At 43.3% G+C, this 20,274-nt stretch overlaps 1 protein-coding gene across 1 annotated transcript; it reads left to right on the forward strand.

Moving 5' to 3' along the window:
- Window positions 1–9,080: 9,080 nt before the first annotated feature.
- LOC138835851 (golgin subfamily A member 2-like) lies at window positions 9,081–11,797 on the forward strand. Its single transcript, XM_070034485.1, has one exon. It carries the CDS (start codon window positions 9,110–9,112, stop codon window positions 11,795–11,797), a length of 2,688 nt encoding a protein of 895 aa, XP_069890586.1. The 5' UTR covers window positions 9,081–9,109.
- The last annotated feature ends 8,477 nt before the right edge of the window (window positions 11,798–20,274 follow it).

The following is a 20,274-nucleotide window of genomic DNA, read 5'->3' on the forward strand; positions in this document are numbered from 1 at the left end:
CCTCCAGCATCTGTTGTTGTTAGAGTTCTTGATTTTTGCCATTCTAACTGGAGTGAGGTGGTATCTCAATGTTGTTTTGATTTGCATTTCTTTTATGGCTAGGGAGGTTGAGCATTTCTTCATGTGGCTATTGGTCATCCTTCTTTCTTCTTCAGAGAAGTTTCTCTTTAAATCTTTAGCCCACTTATTTATTGGGCAGTTGTTTCTTTGAGGATTTGTTGTTGGGGGATTTAATTTTTTGAGTTCCAAGTATATTTTAGATATGAGACCCTTGTCTGTTGTATGGCTAGTGAAGATCTTCTCCCAATCCGTGGGCTTTCTATTGATCTTGCTAGGTATGTCCTTTGCCCTGCAGAAGCTCTGCAACTTCATGCAATCCCATTTGTCCAACCTTTCTTTGATTTGTTGTGTTTCTGGGTCTCTATTAAGAAAATTTCCACCTGAGCCAAGGAGACCTAGGGTTTCTCCTATTCCATCCTGTAATGTTTTCAGAGTGTCTGCTTTGACTTCGAGGTCTTTGATCCATTTGGAGTTGATTCTGGTGCAGGGTGATATATAAGGATCTAGCTTTAGTTTTCTACCAGTAGTTAACCAATTTTGCCAGCACCATTTACTGAAGAGGCTGTCTTTCTTCCATTCTATTTTTTTAGCTCCCTTATCGAAGATTAGATGGCTATAGGTGTGTAGGTTCATTTCTGGGTTTTCAATTCTATTCCATTGGTCCCGAGGTCTGTTCTTATGCCAATACCAAGCTGTTTTGATTACTATGGCTTTATAGTAGAGTTTGAAATTTGGTATTGATATTCCTCCAGCAGTGTTCTTTCTGTTGAGGAGCTTTTTTGCTATGCAGGGGTCTTTGATTGTTCCATATGAATTTTTGGATTGCCTCTTCTATTTCCTTGAAGAATGAGGTTGGAATTTTGATGGGTATCGCGTTGAATTTGTGGATAGCCTTGGGAAGTATTGTCATTTTCACGATGTTAATCTTTGCAATCCAGGAGCATGGGAGGTTTTGCCACTTTTTAACTTCTGTGTTGATTTCCTTTTTCAAGATTTTAAAGTTTTCATCATAGAGGTCCTTCACTTCTTTGGTTAAGTTAATTCCTAGGTATTTTATTTTTTGAGGGGCTACTACAAATGGAGTTGCTTTCCTAATTTCAGCCACACTTTTCTCATTGTTGGCATACAGAAAAGCCATTGATTTTGGGGGGTTAATTTTATACCCTGCTACTTTGCCAAAGTTTTGAATCAGCTTGAGTAATTTGGGAGTGGAGTCTATTGGATTCTTTAAATACAAGATCATGTCATCTGCAAAGAGGGAGAGTTTTATTTCTTCTTTCCCTATTTGGATCCCCTTTATGTTGGCATTTTGTCTTATTGCTGTAGCTAGGCATTCTAATACTAGATAGAAGAGCAGTGGAGAGAGTGGACATCCTTGTCTTGTTCCTCAGTTAAGAGGAAATGGCTTTAGTTTTTCACCATTGAGTATAATGCTGGCTGTAGGTTTGTCATATACAGCCTTTATTGTATTGAGGAATGTTCCATGGATTCCTAATTTTTCCAGAGCCTTCATCATAAAGGGGTGTTGGACCTTGTTGAATGCTTTTTCTGCATCTATTGAGAAAACCATGTGGTTCTTATTCTTGCTCCTGTTGATGTGATGAATAATATTAATTGATTTGTGTATATTGAACCAGCTTTGCATCCCTGAAATGAATCCTGTTTGATCATGGTGTATGATTTTTTGGATGAATTGTTGAAGTTGATTGGCCAAAATTTTGTTGAGAAGTTTTACATCAATGTTCATCAAAGAAATGGGTCTATAGTTCTCTTTCTTTGATGAGTCCCTGCCTGGTTTTGGGATGAGGGTTATGATGGCTTCATAGAAAGTGTTCGGTAGTGAACTTTCTCTTTCAATTTCATTGAAGAGTTGGAGGAGTATTGGTGTGAGCTCTGCTTTGAAGGCCTTGTAAAATTCTGCTGTAAAACCATCTGGTCCTGGACTTTTCTTAGCTTGGAGGTCTCTTATTGCTGTTTCTATTTCAGTGCTTGATATGGGCCTGTTAAGATGGTTTAACTCATCTTGGTTTAGTTTTGGCATGTCAATATTTGCTAGGAAAAGTTCCATTTCTGTCAAGTTCTCAAACTTATTAGCATCAAGTTTGAGAAGTATTCCCTTATAATGTTCTGAATCTTGGTTGTTTCCGTGGTGATGTTTCCATTCTCATCTCTGAGTTTATTTATTTGGGTGTATTCTCTTGTTTTTCTGATGAGATTTGCTAAGGGTCTGTCAATTTTGTTAACTCTTTGTTTTGTTGATCCTTTCTATAGTTTTTTTGGATTCTAATTCATTTAATTCTGATCTAATTTTAATTATTTCTTAACATCTACTGGATTGTGGTTTATCTTGTTGCTCTTTTTAAAGGAGTTTTAGATGTGTCATTAAATTGTTGGTTTCAGATCTCTCCAATTTGTTGATGTAGGAGCTCAGAGCTATAAACCTGCCTCTGCTGTGTCCCAGAGGAGCTGGTAATTTGTGTGTTCATTTTTGTTGAGTAGCATGAACATTTCAATTTCCTTTCTAATCTCTTCCATGACCCACTCGTGATTCAGCAGTGCGTTGTTCAGCCTCCATGTGTTACCGGACTTTCTTTGATTGCTCTTGGTGTTGAGTTCTAATTTTATTCCCTTGTGGTCTGAGAGAATCCAAGGTATAACTTCAATGTTTCTGAATTTAGACAAGTTTGCTTTGGGGCCTAAAATGTGGTCTATTTTGGAAAATGTTCCATGTGCTCCTGAGAAAAACGTGTATTCTGATGCTGCTGGGTGAAATATTCAGTAGATGTCTGTTAAATCTAGTTGATCTATGCAGCTGTTTAGATCTGTGGTTTCTCTGTTGAGTTTTTGCCGAGTTGATCAATCTAGTGGGGAGAGTGGTGTGTTAAAATCCCCAACAATTAATGTCTTTGGATGTATGTGGGATTTGAGGGAAAGTAGTGTTTCTTTGATAAATTTGGGTGCACCATTGTTTGGCGAATAGATATTTAGAATTGTAATATCCTCCTGAAGGAGAGATCCCTTAATTAGTATGTAGCAACCTTCTTTATGTCTTCTCACGAATTTTAATTTGAAGTCTATTTTATCTGATATTAGGATTGCAACTCCCGACCATTTATGGAGGCCGTTTGCTTGGTAGATTTTGCTTCAGCCTTTAACATTGAAAATGTGTTTGTTTTTACGGGCAAGATGTGACTCCTGAAGGCAGCAGATAGAAGGATCTTGTTTTTTAATCCTACTAGATAGTCTATGTCACTTAATTGGAGAGTTAAGTCCGTTAATGTTGAGAGATAGGACTGAGAGGTATTTGGGAGTTTCTGCCATGTTATCCACCTTCTTGGGGGCTGCAAAAACTGGATTCTTCCTGTGGTTCTTGGATTCTCAGTTTGGATGCCTTTATTGTAGTCTTGTTGGTTTTCTATGTGTAGGACATCTTTAAGAATCTTTTGTAGGGCTGGATTGGTGGCGATGTATTGTTTCAATTTTTCTTTGCTATGGAAGGTTTTTATTTGGCCTTCAGTTATGAAGGAGAGTTTAGCTGGGTACAGTATTCTTGGTTGATAGTTGTTTGATTTTAGGGCCTGCAATACATCATTCCAGGCTCTTCTTGCTTTGATTGGCTCTGCTGAGAAATCTGAGGTGATTCTAATTGGTTTCCCTTTATAGGTGATTAACCTTTTCTCCTTGACAGCTTTAAGGATCTTTTCCTTAGTCTGAGTTGATCCTGTGTGGATTATAATGTGAAGGTGGGATGACCTATTCTGGTCTGGTCTATTTGGAGTTCTAAAAGCTTCTTGTATCTGAATAGGCCTATCTTTTTGCATTTTTGGGAAGTTCTCTGCTAGGATCCTGTTAAACAAATTTCCTAGACCATTAACTACTGTTTCTAGGTGCTCCTCTACACCCATTATCCTTAGATTAGGCCTTCTGATGGTGTCTTCCAAGTGTTGGATAGATCTATCATATTTCTTGGACTTGTCTTGGATGGTTGTATGTTCTTTCTCTATAATATCTAGGCTGTCTTCAATCCCTGAGATTCGATCTTCTGCATGGTCTAACCTGCTGTCAAGACTCTCTACTTTGTTTTTTATTTCTTTTCCTTCTAATTGGTCAGGTTTGATGGCTTCAAATTCTTTGTTGAAGCTTTGTTTTAGATCTTGTATGAACTTCTTTACTTCCTTAATTTGGTGTTCAGTGTTTATTCTCAAATCACTTAGTTGATTGGTCATGGTTTCCTTGGACACCCATTCCTTCAATTGGGTTCCATTCAGCATTCACTTTGTGGTCTCCCTGACTTCCTTCAGCTCTTTGTTAATGGTTCCCATGAATGCTTTTAGTGATCTTTGTGTATTCTCATCCTGCTCTCTCAATTCCTGTATTACTGTTTGCTTAGCTTCCTCCCGCTCCTGTGCATGCCATTCCTATAGTTCTCTCTGAGTGTTCTCAGCCTGTTCATGCCATTCCTGCCTTTCTCTTTGAGTATTCTCAAGCTGGTCACACAAATCCTGTATCAGTTTTTGAGTAGCTTCCTCACACTCATGATATTCCTGTATAAACCTTTGGATTGCCTCCTCTCTCTCCCTATCACGCTCATACAGAGTCCTTTGTATGTTTTCAATCTTTTCATTTATCATGTTTGCCAGCAGTGTTTGTAGAGCTATTTGGGAACTCTCCTCTGGATTATTCATTATCTGTTCTGTCCCCTGATTATCAAGAGTGGGTGTTGAGATACCCAAACTTGCCATTTTTCTTGTGTTTTTCCGGCTTACTCTGCCCCTTTGGGATGAAGATAGCACCAGATTTGTGATAGAACACTATCTTAAGGCAAGAATCATCCAAAGTCTGAATTTGCACAGTCAATAGTCTACAGATACGATCTAGTTCAACAGATACATCTATTCAACATCAAACAACTATATATTAATGGGCTACGAACCGCAAAGAAGAATTTGGAAAACCAGAAATTATTAGGGTTAGGGAGAGATGTGGGTAAAAAATAGGAATAGAGTGATGTGGGAAGGCACAGGGAGAGTTAACTAAGTCCTAATCTCAAAGCAGGAAATAGATTGGGTAGGATGAAAGTAGAGAGAGAGAATAAAAGAAGAAAGAGAAAGGGAAAAGAAAAGAGACCAGAAAAAAATAGAAAAGTAAAAATTAATAATATTATGCAGAACAATATATTTAGAGAAGAACGTGAATATAATGAGAGAAGGGAAGGGATATAAAGGAGATGTGAAAAACTTAAAAATAAAAATGCTTAAAATATTATATAGGTATAAAGATGTAGTACTGCTATTACGGAATTTAAGTCTCAGAGGTTTTGAATTGAGTAATAAGTGTGTGGATTAAGTGTGTACACAATGGGGGATCGGGTCTAATCATGAACTATGGGTTTATCTGAGGATGTGCAGGACAACAATTAAGTCACATAAAGAACGAAAGAGAGGAAAAGGTCAAAAGGATAAGAAAGGAAAACAAAAAGATCAGAAGTTCAGTAGAGCTAAACAAAAAACAAAAAGATAATTAATTAAAAGGGAAAGAAAACAAAAAAAGAAAGGAAAACTTGCGCGCGCGCACACACACACACACACACACATGTATCCCTAAAATAAAAATTATAAGCGAAAAAAAATTTACTGGAAAACAATTTTTTTCAAAAAAGGTAAAAATTAAAGATAAAAAAAAGTTTTAGAAAAGAAAAAAAATTTTTTTATAAAAGGTACCAAAAAAATAAAAAAGAAGAAGAAGAAGAGGAAAAAAGAGTTCTTTGATTCTTTTGGGAGGAGTGGGAAAAATCCTGTATCTCCCTAGTGTCCGTAACCAGCCTCTTGTTGGAGTCTCTGGTCTGCTTGTGGTCCTGTGGCTTGGTTGGTTTCTTAAGTCAGTTGGTTCGAACAGGCAGAAAAATGCTCTGCTTTACCCAGGATTTTGCAATCCTCCTCCCAGACTCGTTCAATGGGAGGCAGATCTGCTTTGAGTATCACAAAAGAGGGAGATGCTGTGATGAGGCTAGGTTCTGGGTAGAGTTGAGGCCTTTCAACAAACAGTAGCTTTTCCCGGGGGCTAGTTTGTGAGAAACTCACAGAGCCCAGCCTGGAGCCATTCTCAGGGTTTCTGTTTACTGAATTTCCATTGATTGTCCAGGCTGCTAAAGGGAGGGGCAGCCTCTGGCTCTGATTATCCAGTGAAGAAAGCCACTCCTAGGGCTGGCACCCGAGCTGGGTGACTTTTCCCTGGGTGGAGCTGAGTCTGGCGGGTCACACCGTTAAGTTCTTGTGACCTGCTAAATGACTCTAGTTTTATTCCAAGGCCTGAGTTGGAGCTAGCAGCTCCGCCAAGGTTTGTCCGTATCCAAGATGGAGATCTCCGCTATTGGGGGGGGGGCAGGGGGAAGGGTGGCCTTCCCTCCTCTGCTCCCTGAGAAGGAGTGAGGACGTTGGGCTTCTACTCACGCTGAGTCTTGGATCCTGGGTCGTCTCTGGTCTGCGAACTGCAGGATGAAGATGTCCGCACCTTGTCAGTTCTTGCTGGTGTTGAGTAGAATCCGCTCGCCAGCCGCGTCTGGCTCCTTCTTCCCGGACTCTCTGTGATTCAGGTATGGCGTCTGCGGCCGCTGCCAGCACCGCCGCCACCGCAGCGGTGGCGGCTGCTGGCAAGAGCTCAGAACTGTCTCCTTTCCTGGATTTTCCCTCTCTAGCCTAACTCTCTGACCTGTGATGGCACACTTGGTGTGATTCTCTGACTTAGGACTGTTCCCTGGAACTCTAAAACTGCTTTCTATGTGAGAGCTTGTTTAGCCTCCAGCTTCTCCTCCGCCATCTTCCCAGAACTCTCCCCCCTCTACTTCTAAATGCTTATTTACAAAAATCTAAACTCTTGACAGTCTTTCCATTCTATCTAAATGAACTGTTTTATTTATCTATCTTAACTCCAGAAAGGATGTTGTGCTGCACCTCAGTTTCTTTTTTTTTTTTTGCCAGTCGTGGGGCTTGAACTCTGGGCCTGGGCACTGTCCCTCAGCTCTTCAGCTCAAGGCTAGCGCTCTACCACTTGAGCCACAGCACCACTTCCGGCTTTTTCTGCTTATGTGGTGCTGAGGAATTGAACCCAGGGCCTCATGCATGCAAGGTAAGCACTCTACCACTGACCCACCTTGCCAGCCCTGCACCTCAGTTTCTATGAGAAGAAACCAAAATTTTCTAGATCAAGCCAGGTCAAGTCAAGATCAACTTCTGCCAACCTAGATACCAGGAGGTCTTGACTGGAGAAACACCATTCAGAGTCAGCCATGGCAGAAAACACTGAGAAAGCCTACACTCTAATTAACCAGGAAAAAAAAGGTAGAAGAAAAGTGTGAGTCAAGTGGTAGAGTACCAGCTGTGAATAGAAAAGCTTAGTGACAGTTCAAGGCCTTGCTTTTACACCACAATACCAGCACAAAGAGAAGGGAAGAAAAAGCTAAGATGGTAAGTGGATATGGAGTAAGAATATGGCATTGGAATAGCTCCTCTAGGGATTGAAACCTGTGCTGAAGAAAAAAATTAATGTGTCTGATTATTATTCTAAAGGAAATAGAAGTTTCAAGTTTATGTATACATTTATTTAGGTATTACTGGAGATAGAATAGGAGACAAACATACTTCATTCATAGGCCCAGTCATTTTGCTTATAGTTGGTTTCTCCCATAAGTTCTCATAGTTCTTTCATTTTGGGCTTTGAGAATGATTTTCCTGCCTCTGCCTCCTGATTAGGTACTGCAGGTGTATCCCACCATGTACATTATACTCTAACATGTGTATGCCAGTCCTGGGGCTTGAACTCAGAGCGTAGGCACTGTCCTTAAGGTTGTTTTCCCCAAAGATATCACTCTACCACTTGAGACCCAGGTTCCTTGTAGCTTTTTGGATAGTTTATTGCAGCTCAGAGTCTCACAGGCTTTCCTGCCATGGCTGGCTTTGAAGTACAATCCTTAGATCTCAGCCTCCTGATTAGCTAGGATTGCACGCATGAGTTACCAGGGATTGGATAATCTTAGAAGTTTTGATGCATGGAAGCTTGCTTGTATTTAAATTTAGAGTTATAAACGAGTATTTTCTTGCCTTTTTTTCTGATTAATTTTAGAGATTCCAGGGCTTGAACTCAGGGGATTGAACTAACTGGGATTGCTTGCTTGGCTAGAATTCTATCATTGGACATATACACCCAGCTTCACTTTTTACTCCTTCACTGGAGGTGGAGTCTCTCTGACTTCTGATTGCCTGGGTTCAAATCTCGGTCTTGCAGATATCTTCTGTTAGCAAACTATGCAGTGTTTCACTGCTTTCCAGGAGGCCACCTTAAAAGCCACAAGAAGGCATCAAAGGATTAGAACAAGGATGGGGTGAACTCCAGAGAGGCGATTATGGGTGATACAGGATATGAACTTACAAGGCAAGATGAACTTGGCCAATCCAATTAGCCCTAAGGGAGAGATTTCTAAGACAGATATATTTGGAACCAAGTTGTAAAATGAGGAAAGGAACTCTACAGCGATTCACTGTCCCTGTTGTCCCTTTATTAGTCACCACCTGAATCCTGGGATGCCACCTCCTGAGCCCTTGTCATGAATGTCTATAACACAGGATCATCTGGGACTAGAATTGTGGGATGGAGGTCATGGTCATGTAAAGTTACAAGTAGAGCTGTGCAGCTAGAGCTGGTCTCTTAACTGTGCCACATGTGGGTGGGGCTAGATAGGGGGACTGCAGGTGCAACTGTTATTGGACTTTGGCTGTTCTGCCTGGATGAGAAGATTCTGGCCACAACTTCAATTTTTTCATGTTTCTCTGACCAATGGGATATAAGAACTGAGGCCACGCCCACATTCTATGCTGCCTAGTAGCACTGGGATCCCCTCTATTGGCTCACACCACTACAGCAGTTGAAGGAGGTAGAGGTGGTGAGTGGTGAGTGGCCAAATTGAGTTGGACCTAAACAGAGTTACTGGTGATAGAGTTGATTTTAGACAGCCTGGAAATGTGGCCCCCCCCACCTTCACCGTCCCAGTGCTGGGATGTCTGAGAAAAAAAGAAGAAGAAAAGTAGCTGCAGGAAGGAAACTACTGCAACAATACCAGCAGAGGAATGGTCCTGCTAGACCTGCAGAATCCAAGAAGAGGAAAATGAAAGAGGGAGGTAACCCCAAGACAAACACCGCTGGGGACTGTCCTTTACTCAAGGGTGCGGCCCAAGACCACGCAGACCCTGAGCCTCCCCCTCCCCTGGGCACTGTCACAGCTGCCAGGGTCCAGAGTGTCACAGGTCCCAATAACACCAAGGACCTGGAGAGACACAACCAACACCTGATGGTTGCCCTGGACTCCAGCACAATACAAAAGCAGCAGCTCTGCATTGAGATCCAAGAGCTGCAGGATCAACAGGGGAAAGACAAGGAGAAGATGGCCTGTGTGCACGAAGCCCTGAAAGCAGAGCTGGAGCAGCACAAGCTGTCGATACAGATGCTGATTAGAGAAAAATCAGACTTACAATCTGCCCTGGCCCACAAGCAGCAAGAGGCCGATGAAAGAGCACTGGAGCAGGAGGATCTTACCAACTGCCTGCAGGCTGCACAGCAGCGAGTAACAGAACTAGAAACAACATTGTCTGCAGTCAACACCACGCAAATTGAGACCGAGAACAACAATGTAGAGCTCATGAAAGCCTTGAATCGCGTGAAGCTGCAGCTCCAGGAAAACACCAGAAGTATTGAAGACCTGGAGGACGAGAACACCGAGCTGCAGGAGAGGCTGGAAGTGCTCCTGACACAGAAGGCCGACATGAAAATGAAAATCCACAAGTTCCAAGAGGCACTAGTGGAGCGGGCAGAGTTGCAAAGCCAACTCAACAACATGAAGGAGTTGGTGGCAAAATTAAAGGAGGAGAGAGACACCTTTGTGGAGGACCTGAGGCTGGAGAGCTCCACCGGGAAGGAGAAAGTCCAGCAGCTGCTAGAGCAGGTGATCCAGCTGAGAGAGGAGAAAGAGCAAGGGGTGAGGCAGGTGTTGGAGCTGGAGAGCAAGCTGGTGGAGCTGAGAGAGCAGCTGTCAGAGCTGCAGCCCCCACAGCCAACTGCAGGGCCAGCTCAGGCTGAGCAGCAGCTGCAGGCCCACACCCTGCAGTTGCAGAAGGAGCTGAAGACCCTGGAGGAGCAACTTCACCTCCAGGTGGAGGAGAACCAGAGCCTCAGTCTCCAGAACCTGGAGCAGCAGCAGCGGCTGTGGATACTGGAAAAGAAGGCTGAGGAATGGGCACAGCATGCCGAGGACCGGCGCAAGATCCTGGAGACGATCGAGAAGGAACAGGAGACCTTGAAACGCACGCTGGTGCACAACCGCCAGCTGAAAGAAGAGCTGGCCCAGCTGCAGGATGCCTTGCAGAGGCTGAGCGCTGAGAAGGGGGAGCTCGCCAGCATCCTACACACAGAGCAGCAGGAGAAGACAACCCTGCAGGCGAAGCTGCATGAGCTGGAGGAGGAATTCAAAGAAGGAAAAGACGTGGCTGAGTTCAAGCACCAAGCAGCTGAGGATCTGCAGGAGCTGCATGACAAGTACCTGGCCCAGGTGCAGGAGCTGAGCGCCTCCTGCAAACAGCACAGGGCCACCAGCCAGCAGCTGATGTCAGAGAAGGAGGCCCTGCAGCAGCACCTGCTGAATCAGAGCCATCTGATGGACCAGCTGAAGCAGGAGCAGGTGCAGAGCAAGTTACTGGCCCAGATGGAAAGGGAGAAGTTACAGGACACTCTGAAGTGTCTGGAAGCAACAAGACAGGAGAATGCGCAGCTGCGGGCCCAGCTGAGCGCCCTGGCTTTCCCCAGGGAAGATGAAGGCCTGAGCCAAGAAGATGACAAGGGTGAGGAGACGACTCCCCATGATGTGACTGTCCCAGAGGACGTAGACAACCCGCAGAGCATGTGGGATTTTTACATGGATGCACTGTCCATCGCAGAAGGCAGGAAGGCGAGGATGAGCCGGCAGCTGCAGGAGCAGCAGGCCCGCTGCGGGTGCCTGAGTCAGCTGGCAGCCCAGTGCCAGAGAAAGCTGGAGAGCCAGGCCACCTTCCCCCAGCGCTGCATCCACAGGCTGTTCGGCAAGAGGAAGCAGGACACACAGGCGCCCAAGAAGCAGCTGCACATCTGCTTCCCTGAAGACCTGGCCGGCAAGGGGCACCCCCAGAGTCACGTGGACGACCTCCACCATCGCTGCAGCCAGCTGACCCAACACCTGACCACCATGGAAGAAACCATTGTGCTGTACAAAGAACAGCTAGAAGTCCTGGAGAAGCTGTGTCAGGAGAAAGAACAGTGTGTGAGCCAGCTGTCCCAGGAGAAGAGGAGGAAGAGGAAGGAGCTGAAGGAGCTGCTGCTGCGCCTTACAGGGGAGAGCACAGAGTGCCAGGACAGGATGCTGGCAGCCGCCCAGGCCCCTGCTGCCAAGGCCCCCTCAGACCTCTCAGTCCCCCTGAAGACGGAGGTCAGGGAGGAGCAGCAAGGCTGTGAAGATGTGCATCTTCAAGAATACTTGAAGCCTGTCCTTGAAGAGGCTGGGGCGCCTGGGCCCCTGGAGAGCCCCACTGCAGAGCCTCCTGTGCCGCTGCTACCTGCCATCCAGCCCCAGCAAGAGCCCACAGACGGGGGCGAAGAGTCCTGCCTCCCTTTCTTCTATAAGCAACAAGCCGATGATGCATTTGATATCATCACCATCTGAAGACTGGGGCTACTATCCTCCAAAAGATACTTGGGGGCATGACAGTTTCGAGGTAGTGGGAAAAATGAGACAGAATAGAGGCTGCTGGGAGGTGATCCTTACCTAGGGATGTCCAAGAGTCCATGGTTTCCAGGGATGGGTCCTAGGTGAGGGTTATTACAAGGAGCAAATCCAAACAAAGTTAGGCAGCAATGCCATCACATCATATTACTCTTTTATAGAAACAGATATTCATTACTTTATGGAATAATTTATACTACAACAATATCTTGTTTTCAAAACATGATATTTTCTTTTTACATAAAACCTGTACATTGCAGTAATATATACATGATAATAATCATTTCATGTTAAATGTTGCTACATTCAGTCAATCACACTTTCTCAATGTACTTATCTGGACCATAAATAGGAAATTTTTTTGGGGTCTGGTCGTGCGGCCTGAACCACTGAGCCACCTTCTCAACCACAATAGGAAATTTTCTAGTTTGAATATTAAAATGCCATGTTGGGGCTAGGAAGGTGGCTCAGTGATAGAGTGCTTCCTTTGCATGTATGAGACCCTGGGTTTGATTCATAAACACCACATGAGCAGGAAAAAAAAAAGCCGGAAATGGCGCTGTGGCTCAAGTGATAGAGTGCTGGCCTTGAGCTGAAGAGCTGAGGGACAATGCCCAGGCCCAGAGTTCAGGCCCCATGACCAGACCCCCCCCCCCAAAACAAAAAACAGCCATGTTGGGGATATTGAGATCAGACCATAGTAAAAAAACTATAGAAAACAAGGAAAGGCTATTATTGCTGAAAGTTTGGGGAAAAAAAACCAACAAACATGAGTTTAAGCATTAGAGATGTGTTATAACTGCAAAACACTTTCCAAAGCAAGTACAGAATTGCCATCCTGAAAGAAGAATATAGAATTATGAAAAATCTATAGATTATCTGAATTTTCTCAGTGAATGTAATATGTTCAATATTTTTTCTTGAATAAACATTTATTTCTCGTGTTTTTCTCTGAAGTTCCTGATTTAAGGTATAAGAAAACTGAAAGCCACGTGTAGAACCTCTTTTGTGACTTACAAGGTTCATTTTTGGACAGGAGTAATATTGCCTGCTGCTTCATGACACCAAACCTATATAAATTGTTTAATAGGTTTCAGAAAGTGTTTGATTCATATTACATATACAACAGAATGATTTGTTCCTTACAAGCTCCCAATTAGTCACAGCAACCTTCTTAAGTTGTTTGAAACAACTCCATTCCCCTTTTTTGGTTTGTATGTGTAGTGGTGCCTTAAGAGATAATAGCTGAATTTCTGTCTTTCATTTAGACCTGGTTGAGATAAGAACTTGGGAAAACCAATCATCATTTCTTTTTTGTGTAGGTACTGGTGACTTCAGCTCTCTAAGGCTTTTTGGTAAGGACTGGTACTCTATCACTTGATCATCGCCTCTACTTCTCAACTTTTGGCTGGTTCAGTGGAGACAAAAGGCTCTTGGATTTTTCTACCAGGGCTGGGTTTGAACTGAGCTCTTGAGATCTCAACCTCCTGAGTTTTTAGGATTCTTAGTATGAGCCACTGAAAAACAAGTAGCACATGGAAGAATGAAGGGAAAATACATCATACTTCTACTACAGTAAACGGATAGTTCAAAATAATTTTAGCAAGATGCCATGTCTCACATCTGTAACCCTAACCACTCAGGAATCTGAAAGCTGAGGATTGGGGTTGAAAGTCAGCCAGTGTCAGATAGTCAGTGAGACTTTATTTCCAATTAACCACCAAGAGCCTGAAGTAGAGCTGTGACTCAAGTGGTAGATGCTAGCCTTCAGGAAAAAAAGTCTGGGATATTAGCCAGTCCATGAGTTAAAGGCCCAGATATATGTGCTTGCACATACACTAAACCATTTATACAACATATATGTATGAGACACATACATATACATATATATAAAATGAAACCATTTCATTTCTAGGTGAACCTGAGCTAAGAAAATGCAAAATGTCAAGCCAATGGCCAAAACTACATTGGTCAGTTGTTTTTAGGAATTTCAGGAGCAGATTGAGTTTTGCCTAATGTTGTACTTTTGCTTGTTCTTTTGGATGAATTTTTATCTTAGTGGCTGACTTAAGAGACCATCCCTAAACAATCATTAGTATTTTATCCTTCATTAAGCCAATTACTGTAGACATATCCTAGTAGACACAGACAACAACAACAACAACAAAAAAACACACTTATCTGTCTTCATCCAGAGTTCACTCTTCCCTATTCTCCTTTTGCCACTTTTTTTTCACTCTACTAGATTTCTCAGAAAAGTATGAGGGGCTGGGAAGATGGCTCAGTGGTAAAGCGCTTGCCTTGCATGCATAAGGCCCTGGGTTCGATTCCTCAGCACCACATAAGCAGAAAAAAAAAAAGCCGAAGTGGCACTGTGGCTCAAGTGGTAGAGCGCTAGCCTTGAGCTGAAGAGCTGAGGGACAGTGCCCAGGCCCAGAGTTCAGGCCCCATGACCGGACCCCCCCCCCAAAAAAAAAGAAAAAAAGACAAGTCTTTATGGGTGACGACGGACAAAGTTCACTGATCCTTATGTAAATTTTTTTTTTAAAAATCCATCCTTACAACCAGCATTCTTAAGTTTTTCTCTCACAAAGACAAATTATTCCTGCATTGTTTCAAGATTCCCTGTGTAGAAAGAAATGGCTTCATGGCAAACAGAAAGAGTTCAAGAACAAGACTCCACCTAAAGGATTTCAAAACTTCTTGTCAGAAGGAAAGCTCTTCAAATGAGAAGCAGCAAGGTTCAGCTGTGCATTGTTGTGGGACTTAGCAGGGATGCAAAGGATGTCTCAGTTTATTCATTTCTCTGCTTCCCTAAATGGGGTAAAAAGCAGCCAGTACAGGCCTAGGTTAGAAAGATCAGGAAAATCCCTGGTATAAGTGTTACTTTAACAGCTGAAAGGAACCAATTCCTTTTTCCTATCCAGTTGGCTGTCACCTGGAGGCCAAAATCTCTCCAGCCTGCATCACCTCAGATAATTCTGGCTAGTCATATAGCAGATCCCAAATGTAGGAATTTCACATTAGATCCATCCACAGGTCTTGTATGTCAAGTGATGAGACATGGTGAAGAACAAGAAAGATGATTTATGTCATGGCAGCCACTGCAATGACAGTGGGCCAGTCAGTTTTTAGCCATCCTCAGGGTCACAGGTGCTGGCAGCAGCTTCACAGTGAAGAACTCGGGAAAGTGAGGAAAAACGGCATGCCTCCTTACAGCAGTCCCAACTCATAACTGTGGCTTGATTGAACCTTAGCTTAACCTTTGTCTCTAGAAGTCTCACAGGTTTGCCTCCTCTTTTGGCTAGTCTCCTTAAGATGGTAAGAAGAATGTGTTGCCCATTTGTCTTTTTCACAAAGACACTAACGGTGAATTCTACCTTTCCTGGATCCTAAGCTATTGTCGAATGACTGTAGCAGAGAATGGCTCAGTTCCAAAAGCATACATACAAAGGAGGGGCCTGAGCGTTCAGCGTTTACTCTATTCACAGGCCCAGCAAAAGATTCTATTAGATTGCTCTTACAAATGCTTTCCATACCTTGTCAGATTCACATGCTGACAATTGTCTTCAAAGGACATGGGTGTGGGTTCCCTCAGCTTATTGCTTTTCTTCTAGAATCACAGGTCTCTGAGGTCCTGTCATGAGAAATATTTCAGGTGTCTCACAAATAGCAGAGTCTCACCAAGTCAGAGTTCTAGCAGGGATTCCTTTTAGTCAAGCATGGTTGATATCGCCAGTCATTTATAAAAAAAAAGACAAACATTTCCTACTCTCATTGCAGGAAATGAAAGTTAAAGACTCATGAATGCAGCTGTGATCTGCTGTGTTTATTCTTTCTGACCTGGGGGACACTCATTTTCATGTCCTCTAGCAAACCCTAACCAGTAGAGAGGTTCTGGGTGGCCTGGTGGCTGCTGCCCGTCTTCTGGACTAGAGAGCTGCTTTGGGCCTGCCTGATCCACAGGGCCAGCGGGTGAGCTTTGGGGCTCCTCCCCACAGGTTTGCTGCCCACCTTGTGTCTGGCCAGTACAGAGGTGTGGCAGGTTTTACCATGTCAAAGGCGAGGACTGACTTACACAGCTTATCTCCAGCCTTCCAGTGCTTGCAAGGGAAGCTTGACTGATTTTCAGTTCTTTCCTGGTTTTAACTTTGAAGTCTGACCCTTTTCATAGTGTCTTTTAGGATCATATATTTTTCCCTTCCCCTCCTCTATGTGCTCTACATTGGTTATTTAATGACCACCTAAACAGAAAACATCTTCTGGACATTTATGACTTTTCAGTTACCTTAATTGGGACTAAAGCTGGGGAGGGGGTGTTTTATTTTTGCACAACTTTTTTCTTTCTTAATGTGTAAGCAATAGAACATTTTTTCCTCACAGTCCAAGTCATGGCATCATCATCTCTTGATTGCTGTCTATTGCGTTACTGAGCATCTTCAATGCTCAACAGGCAGGCAGAGGGCACACCTTTCTTTTTCCTTTTTTTTTTTTTTTGTGGAACAGTCCTGGAGATTGAACCCGGGTCTTGTGCACTCTCCCTGGGCTTTTTTTTTTTTTTTTTTGGTCAGTCCTGGGGCTTGAACTCTGGGCTTGGGCGCTATCCCTCAGCTCTTCAGTTCAAGGTGAGCACTCTACCAATTGAGCCATAGCACCACTTCCAGTTTTCTAGTGTTTTATTGGCGATAGGAGTCTCATGGACTTTTCTGCCCAGGCTGGCTTTGAACCGTGATCCTCAGATCTCTGCTTCCTGAATAGCTAGGATTATAGGCATGAACCACTGTCCCCCCACTTGCCAGGAGAGTTTTTTTTTTAATTTAATTTAATTTAATTTGTGAACATACTGTACAGAGGAGTTACAATTACATGGGCAGGATAATGCGTACATTTCTTACCAAGCATTGCAGCCTCCTCCTTTGGTTTACCCTTCACATCCCTTCCCAGCCTCCCCCCTCCCCCCCAATCCCAATCCTGCTCCTTCCCCCCCTTCCCCCCCCCCCCCCCCCCGCACCGACGTTGTAAAGCTCGTTTTGGACATGACAACTTGTACTTCTCATTGCTGCAACAGGTCCACCTGTATCCTTAAACAACTGGTTTTTCCTCCTCTCCTCCACAAGTTATACTGACATCAAATATAGTGAAAGCAGGGGTTATACTGTGGGGGAGGGACATACAAAGCAACAAAGAGATAATCTTATAAATGCGTTAGAAACACATGCATGAAAGAAAAAAAACATTAAAATACATATCTAAGGGTTCATTTTCCTGACCTCACATTATCTGACCTTTTCCGCTTGACTCATACATATACTAGATATTGCAAATAAGGGAAACCATGGGACCTATGTTTCTTTGGGCCTTTGCCAGGAGAGTTTTATGTTTCCTATTTCTCTTTGTTGCTTGCACTGTTGCCTCATTTGAACAATGTTGCTGTGATCCTCTTGGGGAGAGTGCTCACTCCGCTGCAGACACTTACCCGTCTGCAGTGCTGTTGGTAGTGACAGCGCTGTCTGGCCTCAGCTGCTCCAGAGACAATGCAGCTGCCAGGCCAATGCCTCTAACATCCCACCAGTTTGCACAGGTTCCACTCTATTCCGATGTTCAGGTTGCACCAAAGACATAATTTTGCCCATAAAATATTTAAAATTATATAAATGACCGTGTGTGTGTGTGTGTGTGTGTGTGTGTGTGTGTGTGTGTGTGTGTTACTGGGTCTTGAAAGTAAGGACTTTGGACTTTTACTTGGACTTTTTGCTCAGTCTGGCACTATAAAATTTTTAGTTAGACCTCTACTTCTGGGTGTTTTTGCTGCTGAGTTGGAGACCAGTCTCTCTCGGGTTTGTCTGCCTGAGCTTGCTTTGAATGGAGATCCTCAGATAGCCTGCTGAATAGCTAGGATTATAGAGGTGAGCCACGAGCACCAGCATTAACTTAACATGTGGGCAGATTGTCACCTTTAGAAATCTATGAAGGAGAATTTTGTTGATGCTGTTGTTAATATTCAGGTCTGAAAGGGATCTAGAGAGAATGAAAAAGCGAAAGAATGAAAGAAATAGAGTAAATTTGCTGAAATGGTACTGAGACCTCTTTTGAAGTCAATCCTTATGAACTTGTATTTGTCATTTTACCTTGCAGAGTAATATTTTCTTTTTTCTTTTCTTTCTTTTCCTTTTTCTTTTCTTTTCTTTTTTTTGTTTGTTGTTGTTGGTCGTGGAGCTTGAACTCTGGGCCTGGGTGCTGTCCCTCAGCTCTTCAGCTCAAGGCTAGTGCTCTACCCACTTGAGCCACAGCACTACTTCCGGTTTTCTAGTGGAGATAAGAGTCTCACAGACTCTCATGCCGGGGCTGGCTTTGAAGCGCAATCCTCAGTTCTCAGCTTCCTGTGTAGCTAGGATTACAGGTGTGAGCCACCAGCGCCCAGCTTCAGAGTGATTTTTTCTAGCAGTACTAAGTTTCTCTTTTTCTTGGGAAATGGAAATTCCCCTGAGAAGGTAAAAGAGAAGAGGAAGGAAACATGCAGACAGCATGAAGAAGTCCTAGGCCTCCAGGACCCCTGTGTCCCTCCTCTCTTGGCTATTGCCACTGACTCGTGTTACCATAGTTCTGTTTCTTCTCAAACCCCATTCTTCTTACATTGTCCTTCTTTGTGCAGATTGAATGGAAGGCATGGTTGTGAAGTAGACACTCTACAGTTGTTAAAGAGCTGGGCAGATCTGGATAGTGGTTCAGTGTTTGGACGACCATCTTCCATACAGGAACCAGAAGGAAGTATTGGAAAGACAGCAAGGCCATCATGCCACCTGGCATTTGGAAAGGAAAGCAGTTTGTCTTTGGTATGTGCCCCTCTGCCTCTTTCATCTGCTGATACCTCTTTTTAGTCACTCATTCTGTCATTTATTCTACAAAGATATACTGAATAGTTAGTATTCATTAAACACTGAGCTTTTTGTCCTCTATCCACCTAGGATTGGGATCTTTCTAACCTCAAAGACATTCCATTCAGAATTTTCCTTCCTTCTTCCAGGACCTAACCTAAAGCAATATTTCCTGAGGGATACTGATGTGATTGCATTTATATAATTTATTGCACTATGTGTGTAATTGGTAATAACTGTAACCATATGGCAAGCTTATGGAATCCATACTTCTAGTTCAGCTTTTTTGCAAGTTAATCTCAGACCTTTCTGCTGGCTTGGCTTTGAACCATAGCTTTGTAGGTCTCTGTCTCTTGAATGCTAGAATTACAGGTGTGAGCCACAGGTAATGATGGCTAGAATTATAGGTGGGAGCCACGGCTAAACTGGCTTTTTGACATTTAGAATGTATCTGGTTTTTTTTTCTACATATCTGTTTTATAGCTTCATTCTTTACTTTTTCAGTCTACTTTGTGTTAAATCAGGACAGTGGAGGGTAAATGGGTCTATGAGACAAGATTGAAGGCCGAAGCATGTGTAAGGAGACTAGTGATTTACTGGCAGCTCAGGCCATGTAGAGACCTGAACAATCTTCCTTTGCTAACTCCTGCTTACTGAAAAAGGCCTTCGGCTGAAGGTAAGGCTGAAGTGGGTAGAGCGCTTGCTCCCAAGAGAGAATTCCCAAGTACAAAGCAGAATATCACATCACCCCCCAAAAGTACTTTGAATTGAAATCTCAGTTGCTTCTGCATTTTGATGAAGGCCTCTGGCTTGCAGGCTTTTCTTGAACAAATAACATCTACCTGTTGTGAAAGACCCACACACTTTCCACTCTATTTTATTCTACCCTTAGATTCCAGATGCTGGCTTAGAATCCATCTGTACAGGCCACCTGTGGACCATTTATTTCTTATCTTTAAGGAGAGAGAATTTGTGGTTTTTGTCTGCAAAGCTTGTGGTTCAGGTTCATTCATTTACCCTGGCACCGGTCTTTGCCCCCCTTGAGCCAAATATAACCCAAATGAGGCTCCACTGCAGAACCCGGCTTCCTCACTCACCTTCCCAAACATACATATGTGCAAGGTGTAGGCCTAATACATTTTAATGGTCAAGTTTAATATAGCAAAGCATACATTTCATACATTCATAAGCCATCTTAGATGGATTAGTCCAAGCATCACTCAGTGATGAGGGTTACCCAATATTCTTTAGTATTTCAGTATCTCATTTTTTTTTCCTGTTGGTCATGGGGCTTGAACTCTGGACTTGGGCGCTGTCCCTCAGCACTTCAGCTCAAGGCTAGTACTCTAGCCCTTGAGCAACAGTGCCACTTCTGGTTTTCTGGTGGTTAACTGAAGATAAGAGTTTCACAAAAAAAAAAAAAAAAGAGTATCACAGACTTTCCTGCCCTGGCTGACTTTGAACTTTGATACTCAGATCTCAGGCTCCTAAATAACTAGGATTATAGGCATAAGCCACCAGCACCCAGCCCTGTGGTACCTC

This window comes from Dipodomys merriami, unplaced genomic scaffold, assembly GCF_024711535.1.
Source record: "Dipodomys merriami isolate MVZ:Mamm:240054 unplaced genomic scaffold, mDipMer1.0.p SCAF_10, whole genome shotgun sequence".
NCBI classification, from domain to species: Eukaryota; Metazoa; Chordata; class Mammalia; order Rodentia; family Heteromyidae; genus Dipodomys; species Dipodomys merriami.

Excerpts from the sequence above, each read along its gene's own strand:
- LOC138835851 (XM_070034485.1), top strand. The coding sequence starts at position 9,110 with ATGTCTGAGAAAAAAAGAAGAAGAAAAGTAGCTGCAGGAAGGAAACTA.